The sequence below is a fragment of the Microtus pennsylvanicus genome, chromosome 4 (genome assembly GCF_037038515.1).
Source record: "Microtus pennsylvanicus isolate mMicPen1 chromosome 4, mMicPen1.hap1, whole genome shotgun sequence".
NCBI lineage: Eukaryota > Metazoa > Chordata > Mammalia > Rodentia > Cricetidae > Microtus > Microtus pennsylvanicus.
In genome coordinates this window covers 128,595,332-128,619,319 of record NC_134582.1, presented here as the reverse complement: position 1 = coordinate 128,619,319, position 23,988 = coordinate 128,595,332, and the positions used below count along the sequence as shown (strand labels likewise).

Here is a 23,988-nt window from a genome sequence, read left to right as displayed (position 1 = left end):
CCCTAGGAATTGCCTGTCAGCCAGCCTGGTGAGCTCCAGGTTCAGTGAGAGACCCTGTCTCAAAAAGAAGTAAGGGCAGTGGATAAAGAAGGCACCCAGTCAGCTTCTGCTCCCTACACTCTTCTGTGCAGGAGGGTGTTCCTACTCACGCACAAACACACCATATTTCTTCCCGGTGGAGTGCATGCATCTTGCTATGTTTAAAGGTTTTTAAATCTATAAATGTACCCTAACCAAACCTGAGGTGTGTGTTCTCAGTCAACTATCTCAGCTGAACAGAAAGAAATACTTTAAAATCTAAAATGATAGTTGGCACACTTTTTCTGTAAAGGTCACGTATCTGGCTCCCCCAGGTCACACGGTCTCCACTGCAGGGACTGCGCCTTTTCCAAATGTCACGGGAGCCTCATGTGGTAGGAAAACTAAGAAACATGGCTGTGTTTCAGTAAAACTTGATTGAGGAAAACGAGGTTTGAATATTACATAAATCCTCGTGTATTATGAAATGTTCTTCCTTTCCTTCCTTTTCTTTTGTTCCTCCTTCCCTCTCCTCTTCCTCGCCTTCTTTATTTAAAAATGTTAACTGCTCTCCATCCACGGGCCGTACAAAAGTGAGAGCGCTGTATAATTTGAGCCATGAGCTGGAGTCTTCTGACTCCTTGTTGGTCTAAATCGTAGCCTCTTTATCTCAGTTTGACTGCTTTCTGTGAAGACAGCACCATGTTTCCTTTATTGAGGTTTCCAAGTCTTTGGCAGGAAGTAGAGAGTCGGATTTTTCACTGTGTAACAGGTGTGAGAGGACCTAGCTGGAGACCTTGAACTTGGCATGTGGCCAGTCCTCATTTGTGTGTTGTTGAATGTGATTCATTTGTTGAATGACGCTTGTTCAGTTTGTAGACACTATAGCTTGTAATCTGTTCTTTGCTCCTTTCTTAGGATCTGAGTTTGAGATAAGAATTAAGGGTTTCAGCAAGTGTAAGTCAGAAATCCTAAGAGATGTCTGCAGTTCTGTGAAAACGGGCTGAAAGGCCACCGAGCCAGTGGAGTCCAGTGTCTGCTGTTCTTACTCTGAAGACACTTTTCCATTGGTTAGCTCAGAACCCACAAATAGTATTTCTTTTCTTTATTAGAGCACCCTAACCGGAGTGTGTGTGTGTATGTGTGTGTGTGTGTGTGTCTGTGTCTGTGTGTGTGTGTGTCTATGTGTGTGTGTGTACTGGAAACAACCTCTTCTGTCCCACAGATCCTGGGAAGGCAGCCACACAGGCTAACTACCAAGGAGGAAGAAAAGCAGGCTTGGCCCGGCAGTCCTTCATGGCCCCTTTGTCAGTTCCAGCGTGCCAGTGTGTTAGCTGGAAAGCAGATATGCAAAGGCTGTTCCATTGGTCAGAGCTGTCTAGTGGCTTGTTTGTCGCTGCAGCTGTCTAGAGGAGAAGGGAAGGTCAGACAGTTCATGCGAGGTCAGTTTTCCCCATCCCATAAAATTCACCCCACCGGATGCAGAGGTGAGCTGTGGCATGCAAGTCCCTGATAACACACCGTTTTCTAAAGCTGGCTCAAGATCGATAACTCTGCAGAATTCTCAGGGTCACTGTGTAAACACAAGGACCGTAGTTCAGCAGACAAGCTGAAAGCAGCATTGTATGTGTGTAGCCCCAGCACTGTGCGTCGGTGTGGGGACAAAGGCAACAGGACTCCCCAGTGCTCAGTGACCAGCCAGCCAGGCAGAACTGAGCTACAGGCTCAGAGACTGTCTCATAGAGCTATCAGGGAAGACCCCGGATGCCAACCTCTGGTTTCCATATACCTGCAGGTACATGTATTTCCACCCATGGGAACACATCAGTTAACGACACACATAAAAAAGAAATAAATAATAAAATATTAAGAAAAATAGTCCTAAGAAAGTAGTATATGCTTTAATTTGGGACTAAGGCATACCATTTCTTTCTTCCTCTATTTATCTATCTATCTATCTATCGATCGATCGATCTATCTATTTATTTTGGTTTTTCAAGACAGTTTCTCTGTGTAGCCCTGGCATCCTGGAACTGCCAGGCTGGCCTTGAACTCCCAGAGATCCACTGCCTCTGCCTCCCAAGTGCTGGGATTAAAGGCATGCACCACCACCGTCCATTTTTGATGCATCATTTCTTATGTGTGCCTCTTAAGGGTCACTTCTGAAAAGATTCTCCAAACCAGAAGTTGGCCTTATTAGTTTGGTAGCTGAACAACAGGCATCTTAGGTTTGCCATTTGCATATTTTTGTTTTATAGAAACTAGATTTTGTTACCAGTCATTAATGCATGGTTCTTTTGCCTTAGTTCTGTGGGAACTGAGTAATTTTAATTTGTAAACATTACCTGTCATAAATATATTTTCCTCAACAACATCAATAAAAATAAGCTTAGAAATACAGACCTTTAGAGAAAGCTTTTATAAAATGTGTAACACGGATTCCAAGGCTTAATTCTAAGATACGATTGAGTCTAGATGGTCAAATAGCCCTTTAAATTAATGACGTCACACAAAAGTCAAAGTAGTTCTGGGGCTGGAGAAATGCCTCAGTGGTTAAGAATACCGGTTTCTCTTCCAGAGGACCTAGATTCCCACCATCCATGTAGCAACGCACAACCATTTATAGCCCCAGTCGCAGGGGATTAGACGCCCTCTCTTGGCCTCCAGGGGCACTGCATTAACGTGGTGTACAAACATGCAGGCAAAACACCCGTGCTTATTAAAATAAACCTTTAAAAAGACACAGTAAGTAAGGGTTGGGAATGGGTCCCTCTCTAAAAGCCTATCTAGCGGTGCATCTCTACAATAGCAGTTCATCAAGTGTGGTCTGACCGTAAGAGCATCCTCGCTGAAGCACAAGAGGAAACAGGTTACCTTGGCAACTGAGAGAGGCTGGCAGTGCTGGCACAGCGTTCCTAGGAAGAGGCTGATAGGGAGACAGCCCTGAACAAGAGCCGTTCTGCTGTACCACTCACGAGCTCTCTGATTCTGCTTTGAGCATCTCTTCTTGCTCAGCACATTCCTGAAGGATTTTCTTACCTATTTCTCCTTCTAGACAAAAGAAATGCTCACAACCTCTTCTTGTAGTTTTTTGAGACGGGGTCTCTCTACATAGCCCTGGCTATCCTGAAACTCACTGTGTACACCAAGCTGGCCTTGAACTCACAGAGATGGGCTTGCCTCTGCCTCCCAATTCTGGGACAAAAGGTGCATCCTACACAACCAGCATTTTTGTTTTGTTTTGTTTTGTTTATTTGTTTTGTTTTGTTTTCGAGACAGGGTTTGGAGCCTGTCCTGGAACTAACACTTTTAGACCAGGCTGGCCTCGAACTCACCAAGATCCACCTGCCTCTGCCTCACGAGTTCAGGGATTAAAAGTGTGCACCACCACCACCCAGCTCACAATCAGCATTTTTAATGTGATAATGAGATATTGGGTTAGCAATGCTGAAAGCCAATGGCTGAGCTATAGACAGTCAAGTGAACAGTGCCCGTGATAGTGAGGAATATGAACCATGCGTGTTGATATTCTGACACAGGGCAGACAGATTTGTATGTTCTCATTAAAGACTTAGGAAACAGTCTTATCTAAAAATAATGTTTTCTCACTTGTATGATTTTCCGCAGCACAGCACAAATAATCTTGTTTCGTTTCCTGATGTGCATTCGCTTTTAAAGACAAATCGAATGTGTCACTAGTCAGGAAGTGAGCGGAGTTGGCATTTCTGTCTGAAACAACTGAATAGCCTCTGAGCTATCAATCAAGGCAGCTATAGGGGCTAATGTCACAGGGAGCTAGCCCAATACAAAGTAAAACCAGGAAGTCCTCGCATAATCCTCACAGATCAACATTGGTCAACTAGCAGCTATAGCCTGCTATATAGACAAGCTTTATCCATTCCGATGTCCCAGCTTCTTGGCTGCTCAGCCCTTTTGTATCTGGAGTATATGTATATATGTGTGAAGGCACATGTGTACATGTGCATATACACGCCAGGGGTCTATGTCAAGTGTTACCTTCATATTCTGCTCCTTAGCTTTTGAGACAGTCTCTCCCTGATTAGCTAGAGGGACTGGCCCCTGAACCCCTGCCCAGACACAGACCACCATGCCTGACTCTTTGTGTGGGTGGTGGGGATCTGAACTCAGGTCTCACCTGTGCACAGCAAGTGGTTTAACTACTGAGCCACCGCCTAAGCCCCACCAGGGATGTTTTCATTTAATACCTTTTTTTTTTAAAGATTTACTTATTTATTGTGTAAACCGTACTCTGCCTACATGCATGCCTGCAGGCCAGAAGAGGGCACTAGATCTCATTACAGATGGTTGTAAACCACCATGTGGTTGCTGGGAATTGAACTCAGGACCTTTAGACAAGCAGGCGGTCCTCTTAACCACTGAGCCATCTCTCCAGCCCTCATTTAATGCCTTTTTAAAAGAATCCTTGAACTACTGTAGAAAAGTAATATCCATTTCTTGCCAAATCATTAAAAAAAGAAAAAAAACACCCATTGAATCAACCTACTGGAAATCTAAACTTTCAAGTGAGGGTCTGATTTGATTTAACAGAAGATATCACAGTACTTCACTAAAGAAGCTATTAGAGACAATAATTCATCTTTAGTTTTGTTTGAGGACATTTTTTCATTAGGAAAAAATATTTAACTCCCCCCACTGACTCATCTCTTCATACTAATCTTGAAAATCACCACATCATTACCTTTGATTAGCTCTTTGGAACTTTCTGGAAATGTGATAGGAACATTTAAATAATTATTGTCACACTGCTCATGGAAGTCATATGTGTAACCCTAGCATCGGGGAAGGCTGGAGATGAAGGACTACACTGGAGCCTGCCTGGACTATACACAGTGCTCCAGGCCAGCCTGGGCTCCGGAGTGTAGTACTCGGTCTCAGAACTAAAAAAACACTTTCGAAGTTGAATTAATCGTTAACGTCAAAAACCACATCCCCTCTGACATATAGACTCGTCAGTACAACACAGGGAGAAAGGGCCCATGACTCACGAAAGAGGCTTCAAGGTTAAAACTTCTTTTCTTCTCTAATTTCAATTCTGTTCTAGTTTTTCTTTTCTTTTTCATGATAGATAAGTGAATAAAATGTAGTTGATAGTGAAACTGAAAAACCTGAAGCTGGGCGCCATCGCTTCAGAATGGCCGTTAGAACCATATGGAATGAAATGTACTGAGATCCACCCAGTTAGACAACTGTTTGAGTGGCTTCCTCACTAGCTGCAGGGTGTTTTGTTTGTCATCTGATTAAAGTGGTTTTATTTGGGGGCGGGGGAAGAGTGATCTGGGACAAGTGAAAACATCTGTTGCATAGAATTTTTTGGTAACAAGCTTTATTGAAATGGAACCACTGGCACTGCTGCCCTGGGCTGTCTGCTGGGACCTGGAAATCCTCTGTTACAGAAGTAGAGGCGCTGATGTTAGTCACTAAAGCAGGTTTCTGCAACACTTAGGACTCGTAAGTCAACCGAAAGAGACTCACAATAAAGAAACCCCATCTAAAGGTCCGTGGGCCTCACTGTGTCTATCTGGCGGACTCTCATTTACCACACTGCAGAGGTAGAGAAATGTAGGAAGCACTAACAGGTTCAGCAGTCCAGAAAGACACAGTCCAGCGAGGAAAAGAAGGGAGAGTTTGATTGACTCTCTGGAGTTAGCTTATATGACACTGGTTCTTGTGCTACTGGACCCCAAATACCTGGAAGAAAGAACTGAACAGGGGAAGGATTCATTTGGGTTCACACCTTGAGAGGGTCCCATCCAGGTTGTTTGGCCTCGTGTACTGGTACAAAACATCATGGTAGTGGATGCGTGTAGTGGAAGGAAGTGTCCACACATGACTTAAAGGAAGCAGAACATAAGACAGGAAGTAGCCTGAGTAACTTACCTCCTAGAACCCTCCCCCAGTAGACAACCTACTTCCTTCAGCCAGACCCCACTTCCCAAAGTTTCCAGACATCCAAAATAGCACACACCCCCGCCAACTAGGGACCCAGCATTCAAAACAAGAGCCTGTAGGGGATATTTCAAAGTCAAGCCTTAATAACATTAGTGTACACAATTAAATGCTGGTCTGCCTGAGAGAGTCTGAGCTTACAGGGGCGGGGGTTAGTGATTGGGAAGAAATCTTGCTGTATCCCTGAGATAGCATCTGTAGGGTTCTACTTGTATTTCTTTTCAAAAAGGAAAGTCTGCTTTTGGAACTAGAGCGATGCATTGCTCAGTCGGTAGAGACAAACGGCCGCCCTCATTAAGAGAAGTGGCCGACTTTCAAATGAGCAGCTACGGTATTTATTTATGCTGAAACATTCCCATTAACTCCAGAAGCCACATGTTCTTGGGTCCCTGGGAGAGCAATTAAAAGCAAAGAGCATAATGACCTTTTAATATTTTATCTTCTCTAAACCATGGTTTAGAGAACTGTACGGTCACTAGTCTAGAGAGAAAGAAACTTTGGTGAAAAACAAAAACAGTGTTCTCTTGATTTTTTTTTTCTTTCCACTTTTGAAATCTGGTCTGCCCCCTTTGAAAGAGTATTATAGTTAATATAAACTAAAATGGACTTAGTAATCTCTAAAAATTCTAGGTTTTAAAGTCTTTCTAGTCAAGCCAGAGAATGTAAGTCATGGGCTTGAGCAAGAATTTTAGAAATTACTAGAAAAAGCAAGAAAGATCTCATTTTCTTATACACATCCTTAAAGCACTTGTATCGACGGCTGTCTTTACAAAGATGAGAGCGTTGTCCTCTTGTCCGGTCTGCAGGCTGGAGTGCTGCCAGCTCTAAAACAACGCTAGCACATTGCTTCCTCGTCGTTGCTATGGTAAAATGCCATGACCAAAACCAGCTTAAGAAACAGTATTTGTTGTTGGTTTGTGGTTCCAGAGAGGTAGAGTCTGTCATGGCAGGAAGCTGTGACATGGTGACAGGATCAGGAAGCTGCTGTTCCCACTTTCATCCACAGGCAGGAAGCAGAAAAAGAGACCAGGAAATGGATCCATCAAGGCTAGAAACTCTTAAAGCCTGCCCCACAGTGATGAATTTCTTCCAGCAAAGCTGTGCCTCCCCCAAACAGGGCCACCAACTGAAAACCAATCATACAATGTGAGCCTATAGAAGACATTTCTCATTCAAACCACAACTGCAAATCAAAGATTGCTTGAGCCATACAGCTTTTCTTTTACACAAATGATTCACTTCTAACTCAGCAAGTTTACTTATTCTAAGCCATTATTAGATCTCCCAATCATTTGGTGTCTGTTTTCACACAAATGGATATTTGGGGGAGGGCCGGGAGGGGGGAATGATTATGTGGTCTCACTCTGTAGCCCAGGCTAGCCTGGAATTCAGGATTCTCTTGCCTCTGCCTCCTGAGAGCTAGTATTACAAACAGGCACTATCATACCTGACTCCTTCAATTTCTGAATTGCCGTTGAAAAGAAAACAGTTGTCACTGTCCTCTGGAGAGAGATTTGCTGGGCCTTTTGAGGCAAGACGTGAAAACAGAAACACAGGCGTTTGTGTTAGTAATGGCTCGCATTTAGGATGCAGCCTCCATAACCCAACCACTTCTGTCACCCTTAAACATGTCAATTCTCTGAGTACAGTTTCCGTGGGGCGGGGGGAATATTAAACTTGAAGAACACTTCTCATCTCAATGAATTGAAATTAATATGATTCTCATATATCCGCTTGTTCTAAAAGAAGGAGGGTGTGTGTGGAGTTTTCCATGACTTGAGAATGACCTGGAGAGCCATGGGTAATGGGGAAGCAGCCAGACTCTGTCAGGCCAGCGACAGCTCTCCATGGGAACAGAAGCTTTCTGGATTCTTCTGAATGTTTGGAGGGAAATACTCACACAGAAAAGTTATGCACATTTCCAGAAAGCTTTGTTTTGTGCGGGGGAAGTCCATGTGAGCTTTTGGGTGTGTGATTTACATGTCAAAGTGTAAAAATACATTTATTTATTTGTTTGTTTGTTTGTTTATTTGCAAGTTGACACCATTCAAATCCTATGGGAACTGTTCAGCTATAAAGTAAGAAGGAAACTTCATGTTGGTGCTCATTTGTTAAATATAAATTTAATCTCAGTATCACACTTTGAGTGAACTCTGAAGAGCACAGAGGTCATGGTCATGATCCTGTGTCAAATTTTCAGAGCTGAGATCCCCAAGTTAAAGGCTGACATTGTGGGGGGTAATCGGTTGTTTTTTCTCTCTGCTTGAGTAGATTGTGTTTGCCTGAAATCACAGGCTAAGGAAAGAAATCTCAACTTGTTTTACATTTTATGCTTTTACAACTAAATGAGGAGTTCACAGGAATTTCCTTGAAACCTAGGAAAATTAGATTCACTAAGAAGTAAACACTCACATAATTGAGCGGTTAGCATCAGAAATGAAGGATAAATTATTCATGAAGGTATTACTGTTAGTGTTAGTCCATGGGACATGTCCAAAATCCAGAATCCCATGGAGGAAAATAATCTCTGAGTCCCCAGATGTTTTTCTTGGTCTGCAGATGTTCAAAGTAACGACAAAACTCTCACATACACATGAGCCCCGAGTGGAAGATGTCTGTCACATCTTCCAAACCCTCAGCGTCCCTGAGCCTCCACACCTGGGCAAAGCATGCACTAGGAAGGAAACGAGCGCGCTGCCGTCCTGTTCTTTCTTTTGTTTATTATAATCTCAGTGTTGCCTTGTCTTCACCACCAGAAAGCAAAGGGGGTTGAGGAAAGGAAAAAGAAAGAACTAACGATAAGCGTTGTTTCTTGCACACTTCTGGGCCATCCGCAGAGATGTAATTTCACTTCCTAGCATCATGGAGTTTGCTGGGTGTGTTGTGCTAATGAAGAAAGGAATGCTGACTAGCAGGGTACATCTGAAACTTGAGGGTCCCAGGGCTTCCAGGTTCAGAACCTCTCAATTCAGGATTTCTCAGATTTCAGACACGTGATTAAGTACTGGTCCCAGGTGGAAATTAACACCCTGACCAGGCAGGGCTGGCATCAAAGAGAGCACTCTCTCTGAGCAAAACCACAGATCTTGCCGGATGTGGTGGTGTGTGCCTGTAATGTCAGCTTTGGGTGGGGGGGATATGAGGAAGAAGATCAAGAATTCAAGGTCAGGGACTGGAGAGATGGCCCAGCAGTTAAGAACAGTTGCTCTTACAGAGGACCCAGGTTCAGTTTCCAGGACCCACGTGGCAGTTACAGATGGTGGTCTCCATGGTAACTCCAGTTCTAGAAGCTCCGGTGCCTTCTTTGTCCTCCATGGGCACCAGGCACACATGTGGTACACATACATACCTGCAGACAAAGTCTCTATACATATAAAAGATTTTTTTTAAAAAAAAATCAAGATCAACCTTGACAACATAAGGAGTTTGAGGCCAACCTCAGCTAGATGAGACTGGCCCTGTCAGTTGGGAGAAAGAAGAATGAAGAAGTCGGGGGGGGGGGGAGAAGGAAAAGGAGGAAAAGGAGGAGGATGAGGAGGAAGGAGGAGAAGAAAGAAAAAGGAAGATAAATGTTCTTTCCAGGTGGAAGAAGTAGTAAAACATACCATTGAATTAAAAGATTGGCTTGCCACCAAATAGGTTAAGAACAGTTTGTTTGCTGGAGCTTTGTGGGTTTTAGAAGTGTGGGTAAAGGATTGTATACTCCTACTTTACTCAAGGATATTCTTGGGCTGAAGAGATGGCTCAGAGCACTGACTACTCTTTCTATAGGTCCTGAGTTCAATTCCCAGCATCCACATGGTGACTTACAACCATCTGTTGCCATGAGATCTAGTGTCCTCTTCTGGCCTGCAAGTAAACATGTAGACAGAATATGGTATACATAATTTTAAAAAAATATCCTCCCCCCATCAGTCATGAACTCTGAGTAATGAAAACGCGGCAGTCCCTGGACAAGAAAGCTGGAACTTTTAGCTCATGCGTTAGGCTACAGCCTTGTGGAGTAGCAGCCTCTCCCCTTGGGGTGACTTTCTCCCACCCCAATACTTAACCAGGCCCATCCTTCTTGCCTGCTCAGGTCAGAGGCACAACCTGCCTCTAGAGCATTTGAGCGACTTTCTTATTTCTAGTTGTGCACGTTGGCCAGGACTGGACGCCTCTAAGTGACTGCAGGTGTTTATAAACAGAAAAAGGGCAAACAGAGCATGTCTGCAGACTCATCCTCTGGGGAGGCCTGGGAGTCGTGGATCCCTTCCAGAGTATAATGGATTTGGACAGGCTTCATGCCCTGGTGACTTCCCTGCATGCTTTTTGTGTAACCCTGCCCTGGAGGAGAGTAAGAGAATCCATGGCAAGCCTCAGCAAGGAAGTGAAGCCTGCGGCTGTCATCAGGGATGTTTGTTTACCAACAGACCCGTGGTTGGTAGGGAAAAGGAGCTCTTTCTCCTTCGGTCCCTTCCCCAAATGTACTTTAGACACGATGAGAGGAAGGAGCCGGAGCTCAGGTTTCAGCTCCATGAAGGTGCTCACTGCTTTTCACAGTTCCAGCAGAGAAAACCTTAGCAGCAAAAGTGCCTTTCCGTGTTTAGTGAGTCACCCTGGGCACTGACGAGCACTGAGCCAAATCTCCATGTTCAAGTGTTCATAGTTAAGGAGACAGAAAAGACCCTCAGTCCACCACTGTGGCTTCTCAAGTGTTTGGCCAACTGAATGTTGGCTTAAATTGTGCCTCCCTGGCATGTAATTCTCAGCCATAGTTGGTCTTCTCATTTTCCTAAACACCAGGGGTTTCCTCTGTGAAAATCTCCAGTGGCTTGGCCGTTGTCTGCGGGAGCACCTTTGACCTTTCTCGGCCATCATTTCTCAGCCTCAGAATGCTGTTCCCATGTCCCTTAATATGAATCTCTCTAATTGATCTCTCCCAACCAAGTTACATGGTTGATAGTAAATATGAGCTCTGTACCCTTTTCACACAAGGTCATCCCCAAAGCCCACTTTTACACCACACCCAAAAACGGCCTGCATTTCCTCGGAACTCTCATATTGCTTATTTAAGTTAGCATGACCTAACTTTACTCCCCTACCCACACCGCCAGTGATCTTTGAAAGAACATCTCTCATTTTCTCAGCTACTGTGAGCACCTTCTGTGTATGGACTGTGTCCTATCCCACATACATCTCCCCCAGTACTTTCTTTATAACACTGAGGGCTCCAACTCACTGGCCAGTAGACAGCAAACCCTTTTTTTACTAAGTGCTTGGATACGTTGAATCAAACAATTCAAAGTTGAGCATGCCCTTCTGATTGGCTGCTTGAAGATGACTATGTGAACATTCCTGTTTTTATTCTTAGTAAATCTGGAAAAATGCCAGCAATTCTAATGTTACTAAATATCTAGATGCTCGTAGACTCCACTGAAGTGAACTTGGATGACCGGCGTGGTTTTCCCCAATCCCATTTGATGATGGAGCTGCCGAGGCCATTGCTGTTGGTGGTGTTGTCCACTCGGAGACAAAGATTCTTAAGTTGGCAGCATAGGTTTAAGGGTGATTGCTTTCCAGTCACCCCAGAATGTTTCCACCTGTGCCTGCATTCTTCCCATCCCATGTCCCTTTCCTCCTCCAAACTTTTTCCTCCTTTCCTATTTACTTACTGATCTCCTGTTCGTTGCTTTTATGTGGTAAAGTCCAAGATCCTGGTGGCCAGTGTTTACCTAGCTTTATATAAACAACACAAAAAGCTGCCAACATCTTAGGTTAGTGCTATGGATCTAATGCAAGTCTACACAAGATGAGTCCTGGCAAGCCCAGCTGATAAACTCAAGGCTTGGGGGTGGGCCAGTTTAAGGAAACACTATTTAGATACCAGAACCATGGCCAAGTGTACACTGTTAACTCTAGAAACTGGGTGTAGATGTAGACAGCAGGAATCCCTAGCATAAAGGGGGTGCAGAACTGCCAAGTGACTGGACATGTATATGACCCTCCGACTACAGGTCACACAGCAGTAGACTAGCCGAGCACAGAAGAGTAAACTCACTTACAAAGACTAAGGGATTTGCCGGGACTTTATTTCTGTAACTCTGGTTGTGTGGGTCGAGTGTGAACTTGTAGATGATAAAGTCATTGTTCCACAGTGTCAAGGTTGAACTTACCAGAACTCTACAGGATAGTCAGGCATCTGAAGAAGGTCGGTTGATCTGGGACAGTTTAAACTGTCTTCAGTCCCGAGCATGTGGGAGTTTATGGGAGATGACGCTCCAACTCCGGCACCAGCTCCATCAGCCCTCCCGATAGTTCCGGATAATCCGCCTCACGCCTGCTAAGTAGTCTCCAAGCTTGTCCCAAGGAAAGGCTGGTTCTGTAGTGCACCGATGAAACAGTGAATCCAGAGAAGCAAAAGCTACTTCAGGAATGAGCAGACAGTCTGCCCTTCTTGGAATCTGTGCGCCCAACTGCAGGGGCCCGGAAGCTTCTCCTGGGATCCCCACCCCCGCCCCGGGATCATTTTCTTCCCACATTCATGCCCAGTGCTGCTCAGGACCCAGAACACAGTCGGTATCTCTGTGAGGGCCGTGTTCCTGAGGCTGTCCGCGTTCATGAGCCTGGCCCTGCGCTGGAAAAGGAGACCCCTCACCTTATATGTCCTGTATTCTTTCCCTTCTAGATCACATAAACGAAAACAACCCCCTCCTCCTGTCACTTGCTGTTATAAGGGAGCAGATGTGGGGCTCTCAGTCAGTCAGGTCGTATGAAGCAGGGCGGTTATTTTCTCAGAAGGTGATGTGATGTTTCTTGACTTTCTCTTTCAGCAATGAGGTGGTGAGGAGTGACCTAAAAAAGCTGCCAGCCCTTCCTACCCAAGCCCTGAAGGAGCACCCTTCCCTGGCCTACTGGTAAGACCCCCTGTCCCAGAACCTTCTCACAGACAGGTCTCCTGTCTTCAAGGAGGGCACAGCCTTCAGACCACTGAGCCTGACTCTATATCAGCTCCCACATCCCTCCTCCTCTTCCCTCTGTGTCAGGCAACTTAGATTTTCAGAACTATTTTCAGAATTAGATGTGGTGGTTTATGCCTATAATACCAGCACTGGGGGAGAATGAGACGGAAGGATTGTAGGTTCGAGGCCAGTATAAGCTACACAGCAAGTTCCAGGATAGCTTGGGCTAGGGTAAACCCTGTCTTAAAAAAAAAAAAAGGAAAAGAGAAAGTCAGAGACCATAATCTGCATTTATATACAGTATGTTAACTCTCTCCCTTAATAATAATATTTCATCTTTGAAATGGCACCTCCTTAAGAAGCCTTTCCTGTGCTGGTCTAGTTTCATGTTGGTCCATGGATGGATGGACAGGATGTGGGATGCCAAGAGGGGTGGGAGAAGCAGGGACGTCGTTTCCTTGGCAACAAAAGAAGCAGGTTGTTTTCTTTCTCCTTGCTGTTCCCTATATCCCGATTTAGCCCGTTGTAACATGCTGTAGTTCATTCCACGTGATTTAGGCATTTGTGCTTGGGTCACGGTGGAGCAGGGCTCACATTCCTGAGGAGTGCGTTGGACTCCTGCTGGGTCCTTATACACCGACCACTGCCCTCTGACAAGGACAGGACTGTGTCCTTGGTGTCCCTCCGGACCTTTCTCAGAAAGCTGTGTGGCTACTCATCATCTAAGACACAGTCATAGCAGGACACCTGGTGTTATAGGCCTGATACCCCAACTTCTCAGAGGGCTGAGGCAGGAGGATTGCAAATTGAAGACCTCCCTGAGCTACAGAATAAACTCAAAGTCCAAAACTTAATGAGACCTTGTCTCAAAAACAAATTATTTAAGCCCGGCGGCGGTGGTGCACGCCTTTAATCCCAGCACTCGGGAGGCAGAGGCAGGCGGCTCTCTGTGAGTTCGAGGCCAGCCTGGTCTACAGAGTGAGTTCCATAACAGGAACCAAAAAGCTACGGAGAAACCCTGTCTCGAAAAATCAAAAAAAAACCCAAAATTATTTAGGGGTTGGGGTATAATTTAGTGGTGTGATGTTTGCTTAGCATGTGTGAGACCCTCAGTACAAGAAAAAGAGAGGGGAGGGGAGAGTAGAGGAGGGAGGCCAGGGAGGGGAAAGGGAAGGGGGAATGGGAGGGAAAAGGAGACAAGAGGGGGAAAAGGAGAAGAAAAGAGAAGAGAGAAGAAGTGGGGAATGGAGGAGAGGAGAGAAAGAGGGTGGGGGAGGGGACAGGAAGGAGGAAGGGGAGGGAAGAGGGGGGAAGAGGAGGAAAGAGGGTGAAGGGGAGGGGAGAGGAGAGGGAAGGAAAACAAAAAGCACTGAACAAGTTGGTCCTAGTAACTACAACACACAGCTCCCCAAGCCCTTGTAGATACAGCCTAAAATTTTTGAACGAGTATTCTACCTGTTTAGACACTGAGCGTTCAGTTATTCAAGTAGTCTTCAGGATGCCGTCAGATTGGGTGGCTCATAGTGAGATGAAACCCATACTCCGAACTCACTTTTCTCAGAGAAGCCCCACTCCTGAAGAGCTGGACTCAAAACTGTGAGCGCCTGACAGCAGATTCCCATCTCTCACTCCACCTCAGACCTGACCTATTATCCTTCTTCCTTTGGCAGTGTATCTATAAATAAAGAACAGGTTCATGCCAAGGAGGCCAAATTCAAACCCTGTCTGGGGGATATTTGTGAGATGAAGGCCAGCCTGGGCTATCTGGGGAGACATTGCCTCATTAAAGAAGATTGATGATAATAACTTGAGAGGCCAACAGTTCTCACATGCAGGGATGAATTACACTTGAGAACTGTAATGTGGTAGACAGTCTGGAGTCAGGATTGCCTTTGACCTAATTCATCCCTCAATCATGTCTTTATTTATTGTCTAACATGGTTAAACCAACCCCCAGTGCCCGTTCTTTCCCTCTCTCCTATTCTGGATCTTTCTTGCACTGTCTCCACCAGATCCTCTGTGTTTGTATTATTAGTAATATAGAAAGCCTTCTTTTTGGCCCTGCTCTCTGCCTTTTATCAGCATGAATATCTCTCTCCTGGATAGCTTACCTTCAGCCATCTTAACAGCACATCCTTGAGGCACATGACCAGGTCAGCCCTTTCCTCAGGCCTCAGCCAGACCCATGAGTGCACAGTCAATTGTCTAATGAACTGGGAGAATGGCAGGATAGGGAAGCCAGTGTCACACCCAACTGTGAATGAATCAGTAGCATGGACCATCCCGATGCTAAAGAACCCATGGCCCTTTCCCTGCCTTGTTGCTTTGTACTCAGTTGTTTGTGGCTGGCTCTGATTTTTCAGCCTGTTTACACAGATTTCCAAAAAGCAAAGAGTGTTCAATTCTCTGTAGCTTGTGAGTTTCTCACTGTTATTCTGTCCAGTCCTTAAATCAATCTGCGGTATTATGGCCACAGTCTGCAGAGCCGGGAGCACCTAACCTTTCTGTAGGTTCCAGAGACAGGTGGAGTGGAGTAGGACAGGCTAGATGAGTCCCCAGCTGGCACTGAGTATGTCATCACATGTCAGACCCCTGTTGACTTAATGGGAAGAAAAAAGTGGGAAAAGCGGAGGCGCGAGGAGGTCAGCACTGTGGCTTGCCAGGTGGCTTTAGATAGCAGGCAGCCAGACAAGATTGGAGGGGGCAGCAATTTTTGCAGCTGTCAGGCCCCATGAGACCTTGTAGTCAGGCCAGTAGAACAGCTGCCTGTCAGCATTGGGACTTTGGGCTGTTGATGTTTCTTAAACCTTGCTTTATGTTCATGGCACCAGAGTGACTTTCAGTCCCCACCCCTACTTTAGGGATGCTCTCGCCCAGAGCTAGAAAAAAAAATAGGTGTGAGTCTCCACTGGTTAGCTTGACCGCAGATCTAGAAATTGACCTCACGAAATCACAGTTATGTGGTAGAGAACATGCCATCAAGGGTCACGAACTTATAAAACAGAGGCCCTCGAAAGCAGGGAGAACAGAAAAAAGGAAGAGAAGGTTCCACTAAATTCTGGGGTGATGAATTAACAATGGGTGGTCAAGATCAGTGAATGAAGTCTTGAGGGTACAACCCTGGTATCACACATGCTCCCCATCATGACGTTCTTATACAAAGCTAAAGGAGTCCCCTTGTTGAAGAAATGGCAGGTAAGTCAGTGGGAATCTAACTATAGGGCAGGGTATGGAGGATGGAGCTTTAAGGGTTGTCCTTAGTAGGTGGCATGCAAGACCTTCTGTGGGCTGGCACTGTAACCCTGCACCTCTAGTGGGAGCTGCCATTGTTCCCACCTTTCTTGGTAGCAGTTACTTCCCCAGGGAGGCTGTGCCGTTACCTCAACCACACTCCATTCTGTCAAAGAAAATTTTGGCTAGCCATTGTCACCAAGGAGCCATTTAACTTCCTGTTAATTTTAGAAGTAAAACCTCAAAAGATAAATAAGCCGTAATCTCATTCTGTTAGCTAGTGTGGCCCTGGAATTTTTATTAACCAGGCCCAAATTCCAGAATTTTCTCTCTTCCTTGGAAGTTCTGAGTTCTTTTCTTTTTCTTTTTTTTATTTTTATTTAAAGCCTACAGCGCCCGGTATTCCCAGGCGGTCTCCCATCCAAGTACTAACCAGGCCCGACCCTGCTTAGCTTCCGAAATCAGACGAGATCAGGCGCATTCAGGGTGCTATGGCCGTAGACGGAAGTTCTGAGTTCTTAACTACTCAGAACGATTTGGACTAGAGCCCTGGATAAAAACATTACCCACTTCCCCAGATCCCGTGTGGACTGGACCTAGAAAGGAGGAGGATCAGAAGGGAGAGCTGAGCAAGTTCAGCCGCAGCATGCTCTGTGACTGGTGCCAACTGCTTCCTCATGCTTTCCTATTCCATGGTATCTTGCAAAGAACAGCCCCCCACACCTGCATGTTAATCTTATCCAACTGATTAGCAGTCAGTCCTCTCAGGAGAAAACAGGCTTTTCTATCCCCACCATTGCTTAGAGACTTCGCTTGAGAGTAGCATTGAGACATGTCATTTCAGGACACGGTTATTTTCCAGCTGCAGCTTCCTCAGAGGGTCTCAGGAGAATGGAGGGTGACGTCTTAGTGCTTTTGGGGTAGCAGGATGCTCAACCTCTAATGCCAGAATCCTTTCCTTCTGATTCTAGTGAAGACAGAGTCATTGAGTACTACAAGAAGCTGAATGGCCAGACGAGGGGTCAAGCAATTGTGAAGTAAGTGGCCCTTCTGAGTACGCAGTAAGATTGTGTTTAGGAGCTGGAGAGACAGCTCAGTCAATAAGGTGCTTGCCCTGTAGCAGAGGGACCCCAATTCAGAACCCCAGAACCCACATTTAGATGATAGATAGATAGATAGATAGATAGATAGATAGATAGATAGATAGATAGATAGATAGATAGATAGATAGATAGATAGGCATCCCGGTGCGTATATAATGCCAGCACTGGGAAGGCAGAGGCAAGCAGATTCCTAGACCTCACTGGCCAGCCAGCCTAGCTGAATCAGGGAGCTCCAGGCCACTGAGACCAAGTTTCAAAATAATGTGGAGAGTAGTAGAGGAAGACATCAACATCCACTTACACATACCCACAATTGTATAATTGTATTTTCAGATGTGCAGACACATGAATATATGCACATATACACAACATACATACACATACGCAAAGACTGTGTGTTAATAGGCCAGCTATCAAGGTAGTTAATTTCTCCTTGGAAAGATACATAGGGGGAGGGATGTTTCTACTAATTTCCAAGTTAATAAGCACTCCAGAACTTCATTACACGTGTGTGTGTGTGTGTGTGTGTGTGTGTGTGTGTGTGTGCCACCACTTCTGACTAATAACCCTTATCGTGTTGCCGTGTGTTGTGTGTTATCTTCACAGCTACATGAGTATCGTGGAGTCTCTCCCAACCTACGGTGTCCACTATTATGCAGTGAAGGTAAGCGAACTCTTTGGCTGAAGTCTGCCCACGCTGTCCTGGAAAAGCAAGCAAGCAAACAGAAAATTTTCTTGTCTTTTAGTCTGAAGATTTGGAGGGGAATGGGAGTTGATGAAGGTTGGCTTGGTCAAAAGATTGCTTGCCAGGGGAAATTGAGCAACTGAATTTTATCCCTAGGGTACTAACACTTTGATAGAGTAACTCTCCAATACTCTTTTTTTTTCTTTTGTGAAGTAATGTAATAAATCTCTACTTCCTTTCGGTCTCAGAGGAATCCTGGGAAATCAGGGTTTTGGGGCCTCTCACTAGAAAGGCTCCATCAAATACAAGGAACTAGGAAAAACCAAACACTTGTGGCAGAATGTCGTATTATCTCTTGTGGTCTGATGCCACATGGTCTGCTTTCCAAGGAGAACTGGACCCATTAAAAGGATCTGAGACTGTGTTCTTGAATGTGGCATTGTCAAATCCAATGTGTCACTAGCTCCTGTCTAAACTTGTTAAGCTCCACCCACTCTGTGCCACACTGCCATCTTTTTCTGACAGGATAGATAAAGATGCCCCCTTTCTCAAGCCCAAGTTACAGTGTCGAGAGCAGGGAGACCCGGCCTCTGCGCGCTTGTTCTGTTCCAGATAAAGAAGGTGAATCCCCTCAGAGGTCCAGCCCCCTCAGTAATGTTGTGTAGGAAGATGTGGCCACTGACCCCCAAATAAAGTACAGGTGTTCCTGAAAAGGGGCTCAGAATCCCTCTGTGCCAGGGTTTAACACTCTGACTTCACAGTGGCACAGAGTTTCCTCTTGTTTTATTCAGCAAAATCAGTGCCATACATAGGCACCTCCCAGAGACAGCAGCAAACGATCAACATATGGTCTTATACTACATGTACCTGTCTGTCTGTCTGTCCATCTGTCCAGACCCATATATTCATATATCTTCCTAACATGCACAAGGCTCTGAGTGCAACCCTCCATGCTGTAAATAAATAAATAAGCAAATAAATAAATGATTATTTTTTTAGTGGAGTGGGGTAGTTCAGTGGTAGAGTCTACATTTAACACCCATGAGGCCATGAGTTCAATCCCCAACACCAACAGAAAAACTTGTAAAGAAATCATATGCTCCTGGAGCTTTGCATGATCCTTTTTCCCCCACGTTCATTTCTTTGGTCTTTAATATGTCCGCTCATCTTGAAATAATTCATTCCTGCAAACGTTCACAGACCGCCATACTGATCTTGAGTCTCCAGGACTCTTGTGATGAAGACATCAATTAGGTCATTCACGCATGTGAAAATTAGTACAAATCTGTGGATAGGCTGCTTGCTGTGCCCAGGGTAAAGTGCTAGCCTTTGGGAGCATGTGGGAACTCCTCAGAATTGTCCTCAAAGGAGCCCCACTTTCACTCAGGTGATAAGGAGTCTTATAAACAGAGGGGCCCAGGTTTGTAATCCAGTCCTAATGATGTTCTGGCTTCAGTTTTGCTAAACGAGTCCTAAAAGTCTTCATCCAGCTGCCCTCCTGGGCGAGCAGGGCATCATGGTGCCACCCCTTAGTCTGTGCTGCCACCAGTTCAGTGTGACTGGGAAGGTTTAACTTCCATTAAAGTTTGAGCCCTTGGCTTCAATATCTTTGCCCTTCAAAAAAAAGAAGTCTCTCCATGGTCTCCTGGGTTCTTTCTAGATCTGACAGTCAATGGCAGTTTCTTTGATCAGAAAGCCGTTCATTTTCTTTAAAATATGATATCTATTTCATGTTTTTCTGTATGGCGAGTGAGAAACTCAGCCTGGCTTTGGGGGTCAGGGGACAGGGGACTTGCACTTGTTCATTAAAAGGTGAAGATGGAGGCTGGGGAGATGCTCAGTTGGTAAAGTGTTATGTAAGCCTTAGGACCTGAGTTCAGATCCCCAGCACTCAAGTAAAATTTTCAGAGCTAGTAAGGCAGAAATGGGGGGCGGGGGGAATAGAGCTCTCAGAGCAACCAGTGCTAGCCACTCAGTGAGCTCAAGATTCAGTGAAAGAACCTATCTCAAAAAAAATACAAGGTAGAAAGAGAGTGGGGGCAGGGTGGGAGAGATGACTGATGTCAGCCTCTGGTCTTCTCATGTAAGTCCATGTGTGTGTATGTATGCACACACAGGAACAGGTGTGCATACTTCCACCAAACAAGTAAATAAGTAAGACAGGGAGCAATGCAGGTGCCATGGTTGTGGTTCTGCTTGGAAACAGAGCCAATTGCCCAACTCAGGCGTGATCCCCAGCGCTGTTCACATAAGACATCCACGATGGGTACATCTGGTAAGATATTAAGTAGAGAGGGCTTCCTTCCACTCCAGAGACACTGTCTTTTCCCTGTCGTTGGCTGAGAAATCTCCTGGTCTGTGTTTATCTTCTCCAGCCCCTTGTTGACCTCTCTTCCCTTTGACATCCTAGGATAAGCAGGGGATACCGTGGTGGCTGGGACTCAGCTATAAAGGAATCTTCCAGTATGACCACCATGACAAAGTGAAGCCAAGGAAGGTAAGGGTGCCTCTTCTGTGGGCTTGAGGACTTTATTTGAGAGAGGAGTGGGGTGGATACGAAGGAACATTGCAGAGCCTGAGGGCTCACCAATCCCGTGTGTGTGTGTGTGTGTGTGTGTGTGTGTGTGTGTGTGTGTGTGTGTGACTCCACAGTGATCTTGTCTGAGTTTCCTGGGTAAATATTTTCTCTCCCAGTCTCTAAGGAAACAAAGTGCTATAATTACTTAAGGTAGGGTGTTTGGCTCCATCCTCCAAGAGCAGATGGGCAAACAGGCTCTGAGGAACTGTCATGTATGTTCTTTCTCTTGGGGGCGGGGCTACATGTTTTGGCAAAATGAAGGAACATTGTCTCCTGAGGCCAATCTGGGTTCTCCATGATGTTTTTTTTGGAATAAGGCCGTAGGTCAAGGAGAGACAAAAAATATAAAGAGTTAGAAAAAATTCTGAAAGTCTGGCAAATACCTTTATGACATTATAGGAGTGAACAGAGACTAGAGTCATCTGTCCCAGAGAAAGGGAGTCCAGTCACTGAAAACACAAATATGTTTGTTTTTGCTTACAAAATGTTTTTCAAACAAGAACAAATTGAAAACTTAAATGGAAAAATACTTTTGGGGTGAGAATGTACTGTTGGTCCATTATGCCTTCACAGACTGCTACCCAAGCTGTTATATCCGTGACCAGGATAGAAACCCACCAATTACATCTGGGCTGACCACACTCTATGCACATCTGGGTTGACCACACTCTATGCACATCTGGGCTGACCACACTCTATGCACATCTGAGTTGACCAAACTCTATGCACATCTGGACTGGCCACACTCTAAGCACACCTGGCCTGACCATACTCTATTCACACCTGGGCTGATCATACTCTATGCACACCTGGGCTGATCATACTCTATGCACACCTGGACTGATCATACTCAATGAATACCTGGACTGACCACACTCTATGCACCCCTGGGCTGACCACACTCTATGCACACCTGGGCTGACCACACTCTGCACACCTGGGCTGACCACTCTCTATGTACACCTAGGCTGAAAGTCTATGAAGTAAACATCTGTTCTCTTAGTCCCCTTCTTCATTAAATTGGTAGAGGGAAAATGGCCCTGTCCTAGGAAGAATTTTCACTCAACTGGTCAGGAAATCATTTCACTTCTAAATAAATGTCATGAACAAATGATGGGGCTGTAGTCCTCTGGGAACGATGCGACAAGAACCTGCCTCTTTGGGGGAGTGTGCTGCTTTGTGTGGCAAGCTTCAAAACTTCCCTGTTTCCCATTTACACAGAAGAAGCGGATAGTGTCCCATGTTCCTGCTTTAACCCTCTCAATTTTATGGCTGTAGACCTGCACCTCTTCCTGGCTGCGTCTGTTCCCCCTGGTACTTTTCTCCATCTGGCCTTTCTAATTCTTTAGTTCCCTCTTCACTTCCTTCATCTCTTTTACATCACCACTTGTCTCTTCCCAACCAGCCCAACTGAGTTTTCTTCTCCTTGCAAATGACAAACACACTCCCAACACCTTTCACAAAGTCCTGGTCGCAATGTGTGCAGCTCTGCCTTGCCCTCCTTGGAAGGGGAAAGCTGGGGAGCAACATAGCTTAGGACATTCACAGTAGTGGGCCTGATACCAGGGAGCTGTAGAGAGCAGGTACTTAAGTATTCAGCTGGAGCTTCAGAGTGTCAAGAACTTCCAAAGCATAAGTGAACCAAGGCCAGTGTGACTAACTGGGGCCACAGCAGGGTTCAGTCTTTCCCCCTAAGCTCTGTGAAAGGCTGGCCAACAGTACTGAAACTTCTGTCCACTGTATTCCTATGTAGGTGTTTTTTCTTGATTTCTCTTAAGTATAATTCTAATAAAAGTAATAATATAGCACTTGGTTATATGTCAAACTCAAGAAAGCCACATAACATAAATTAATCACTCTTAGTTAGACCTGAGTTTGGCTTCTAGTGCTCACAGAAAAATCTTTAAAAAAGAAAAGGAAATAGTATCAACAGAGAAGGAAGGACAACAGCTGGACCCCAGAAAAGTCACCAGCACATGAGTGAAAATTTTCAGTTCTTCATCATAGAAATCCCTGGGAGACAGCCAGACGCGCCTGTATGGGCTTGTGTAGAGTTTGGGGGTCCTTGAGAAATGAATGCACCAGCTGAATATAAAGTTAGGAACAATCCTTCCAAACCCCCATCAGGCCAAGTGATGCTTCTGCTCCATTAGCTTTGAGGGGTCTATGTGTCAGTCAAGATGCTAATGGGGTTTAAAGGCAAAACTGAAGAGTGAAAGGAAGCTACAGTTATGAAATCCCGGCTGCTGGAAGACTTGGGGAGGAGTCCTTTATCTCAGAACCCGACATCATTAGCATCACAAACCCTGTTTTGTTGCGTGTAGGACGCAGGAGAAGCTCTGCGCAGCTTAAGCACAGGAACATGTGTGAAGGAAGCACACACTCCTGACTGAGAGTTATCCCTACAGGCTTGCATATGAGGCACCCCAAGTCCCTCCTTGGTACCTCCAGACCAAGATCTTAACCTCCTCTCTGTGTCAGAAACTCCAGGAAGAGGTTGGAACCCACAGCCTCTTTCCAGGGTCCACCTTGTCTCTCTGACTCTCTGCTATGGAAGTATTACAAGGCTATCCACATGGGTCTGGAGATTGGCACTGTCCCTCATGGCCATCTGTGCTTCCTGCACTCAGACTTGGGAAGAGTTGGCCAGGTAGAGCGGGCATGGCTGCGTGGTCCTGGGTACTGAGAGCCGGAGGGTTCCCAAGCACAGAGGATGAACAAGTCACACGCAAGGGATGTCCTCCAGGTGGTAGCATGCCCTCCTGGCACTGAGACCGGATACATCTCCAGCAACTTAAGCCTCCACGGATGCTCAGGAGATGATCCGTGCCCAGATCTAAGTCCCTGGAGGCATCTGTGGCAACAGCTGCCTCTCATGCCCAGGCAGCTCTTCTCACCAGCAGCAAGCAGAGGCCCTCCCTGACACTCTGACCCACTTACGGCAGCTCTGGCACATGGCACCATAGTCCTAAGAGCCAACCTTCAGGCTGAGGCCGTGGTAAGGCTGAGCGCTCCTGCTTCCTCTGAAGGACTAAGGCTTGTCCTCTGTTATGCCACCAAGTGTTCCCATAGGGTTTGTCAAAAATGTCTCCCCAGGTCCCTAAGTGTCCAGAGCTGGTGACCATCTCAAACCAGAAAGGACAGTAGCTTGGTCCTGGTTCTCTGGATGAGATGCCGCTTGCCACTCTAGTTTCTGGATCTTCTGTCTATCACAGAGTCCCGCTCTGAATGGCTCTGGAAAGATGGTGTGTAAAGTGAGGTGCCTCTGAGCTTGAGTAGGAGGAATAATAATGCTTCCTGCTAATAACGCCACACAGTGCACTACCTGGGTCTCTCCAGCAAGCGCAGCTCTCCATACAAGCTATGAACTTCATTTCAAACCGTTTTTAAAAAAGCCCCATGATAGGAAGAGGCCTGTAACTCCAGGTTGCTGTGCTATAGACA

At 45.6% G+C, this 23,988-nt stretch overlaps 1 protein-coding gene and 1 non-coding gene across 8 annotated transcripts in view; one reads left to right on the top strand and one right to left on the bottom strand.

The window, feature by feature from the left end:
• The window catches only part of Frmd4a (FERM domain containing 4A), a 595,839-nt gene that overhangs the window by 499,654 nt on the left and 72,197 nt on the right, over positions 1–23,988 (top strand). For all 7 annotated transcript variants that reach the window (XM_075970464.1, XM_075970460.1, XM_075970461.1 and 4 more), the window contains 4 exons: positions 12,819–12,902; positions 17,150–17,215; positions 17,888–17,945; positions 20,377–20,463. In XM_075970464.1, the coding sequence (XP_075826579.1) occupies positions 12,819–12,902; positions 17,150–17,215; positions 17,888–17,945; positions 20,377–20,463 (295 nt within the window). The remainder of the gene's footprint in view (positions 1–12,818; positions 12,903–17,149; positions 17,216–17,887; positions 17,946–20,376; positions 20,464–23,988) is intronic.
• Positions 16,563–16,681, bottom strand: LOC142849092 (5S ribosomal RNA). The gene has a single exon (XR_012910500.1). It is a non-coding gene; the product is annotated as a 5S ribosomal RNA (ribosomal RNA).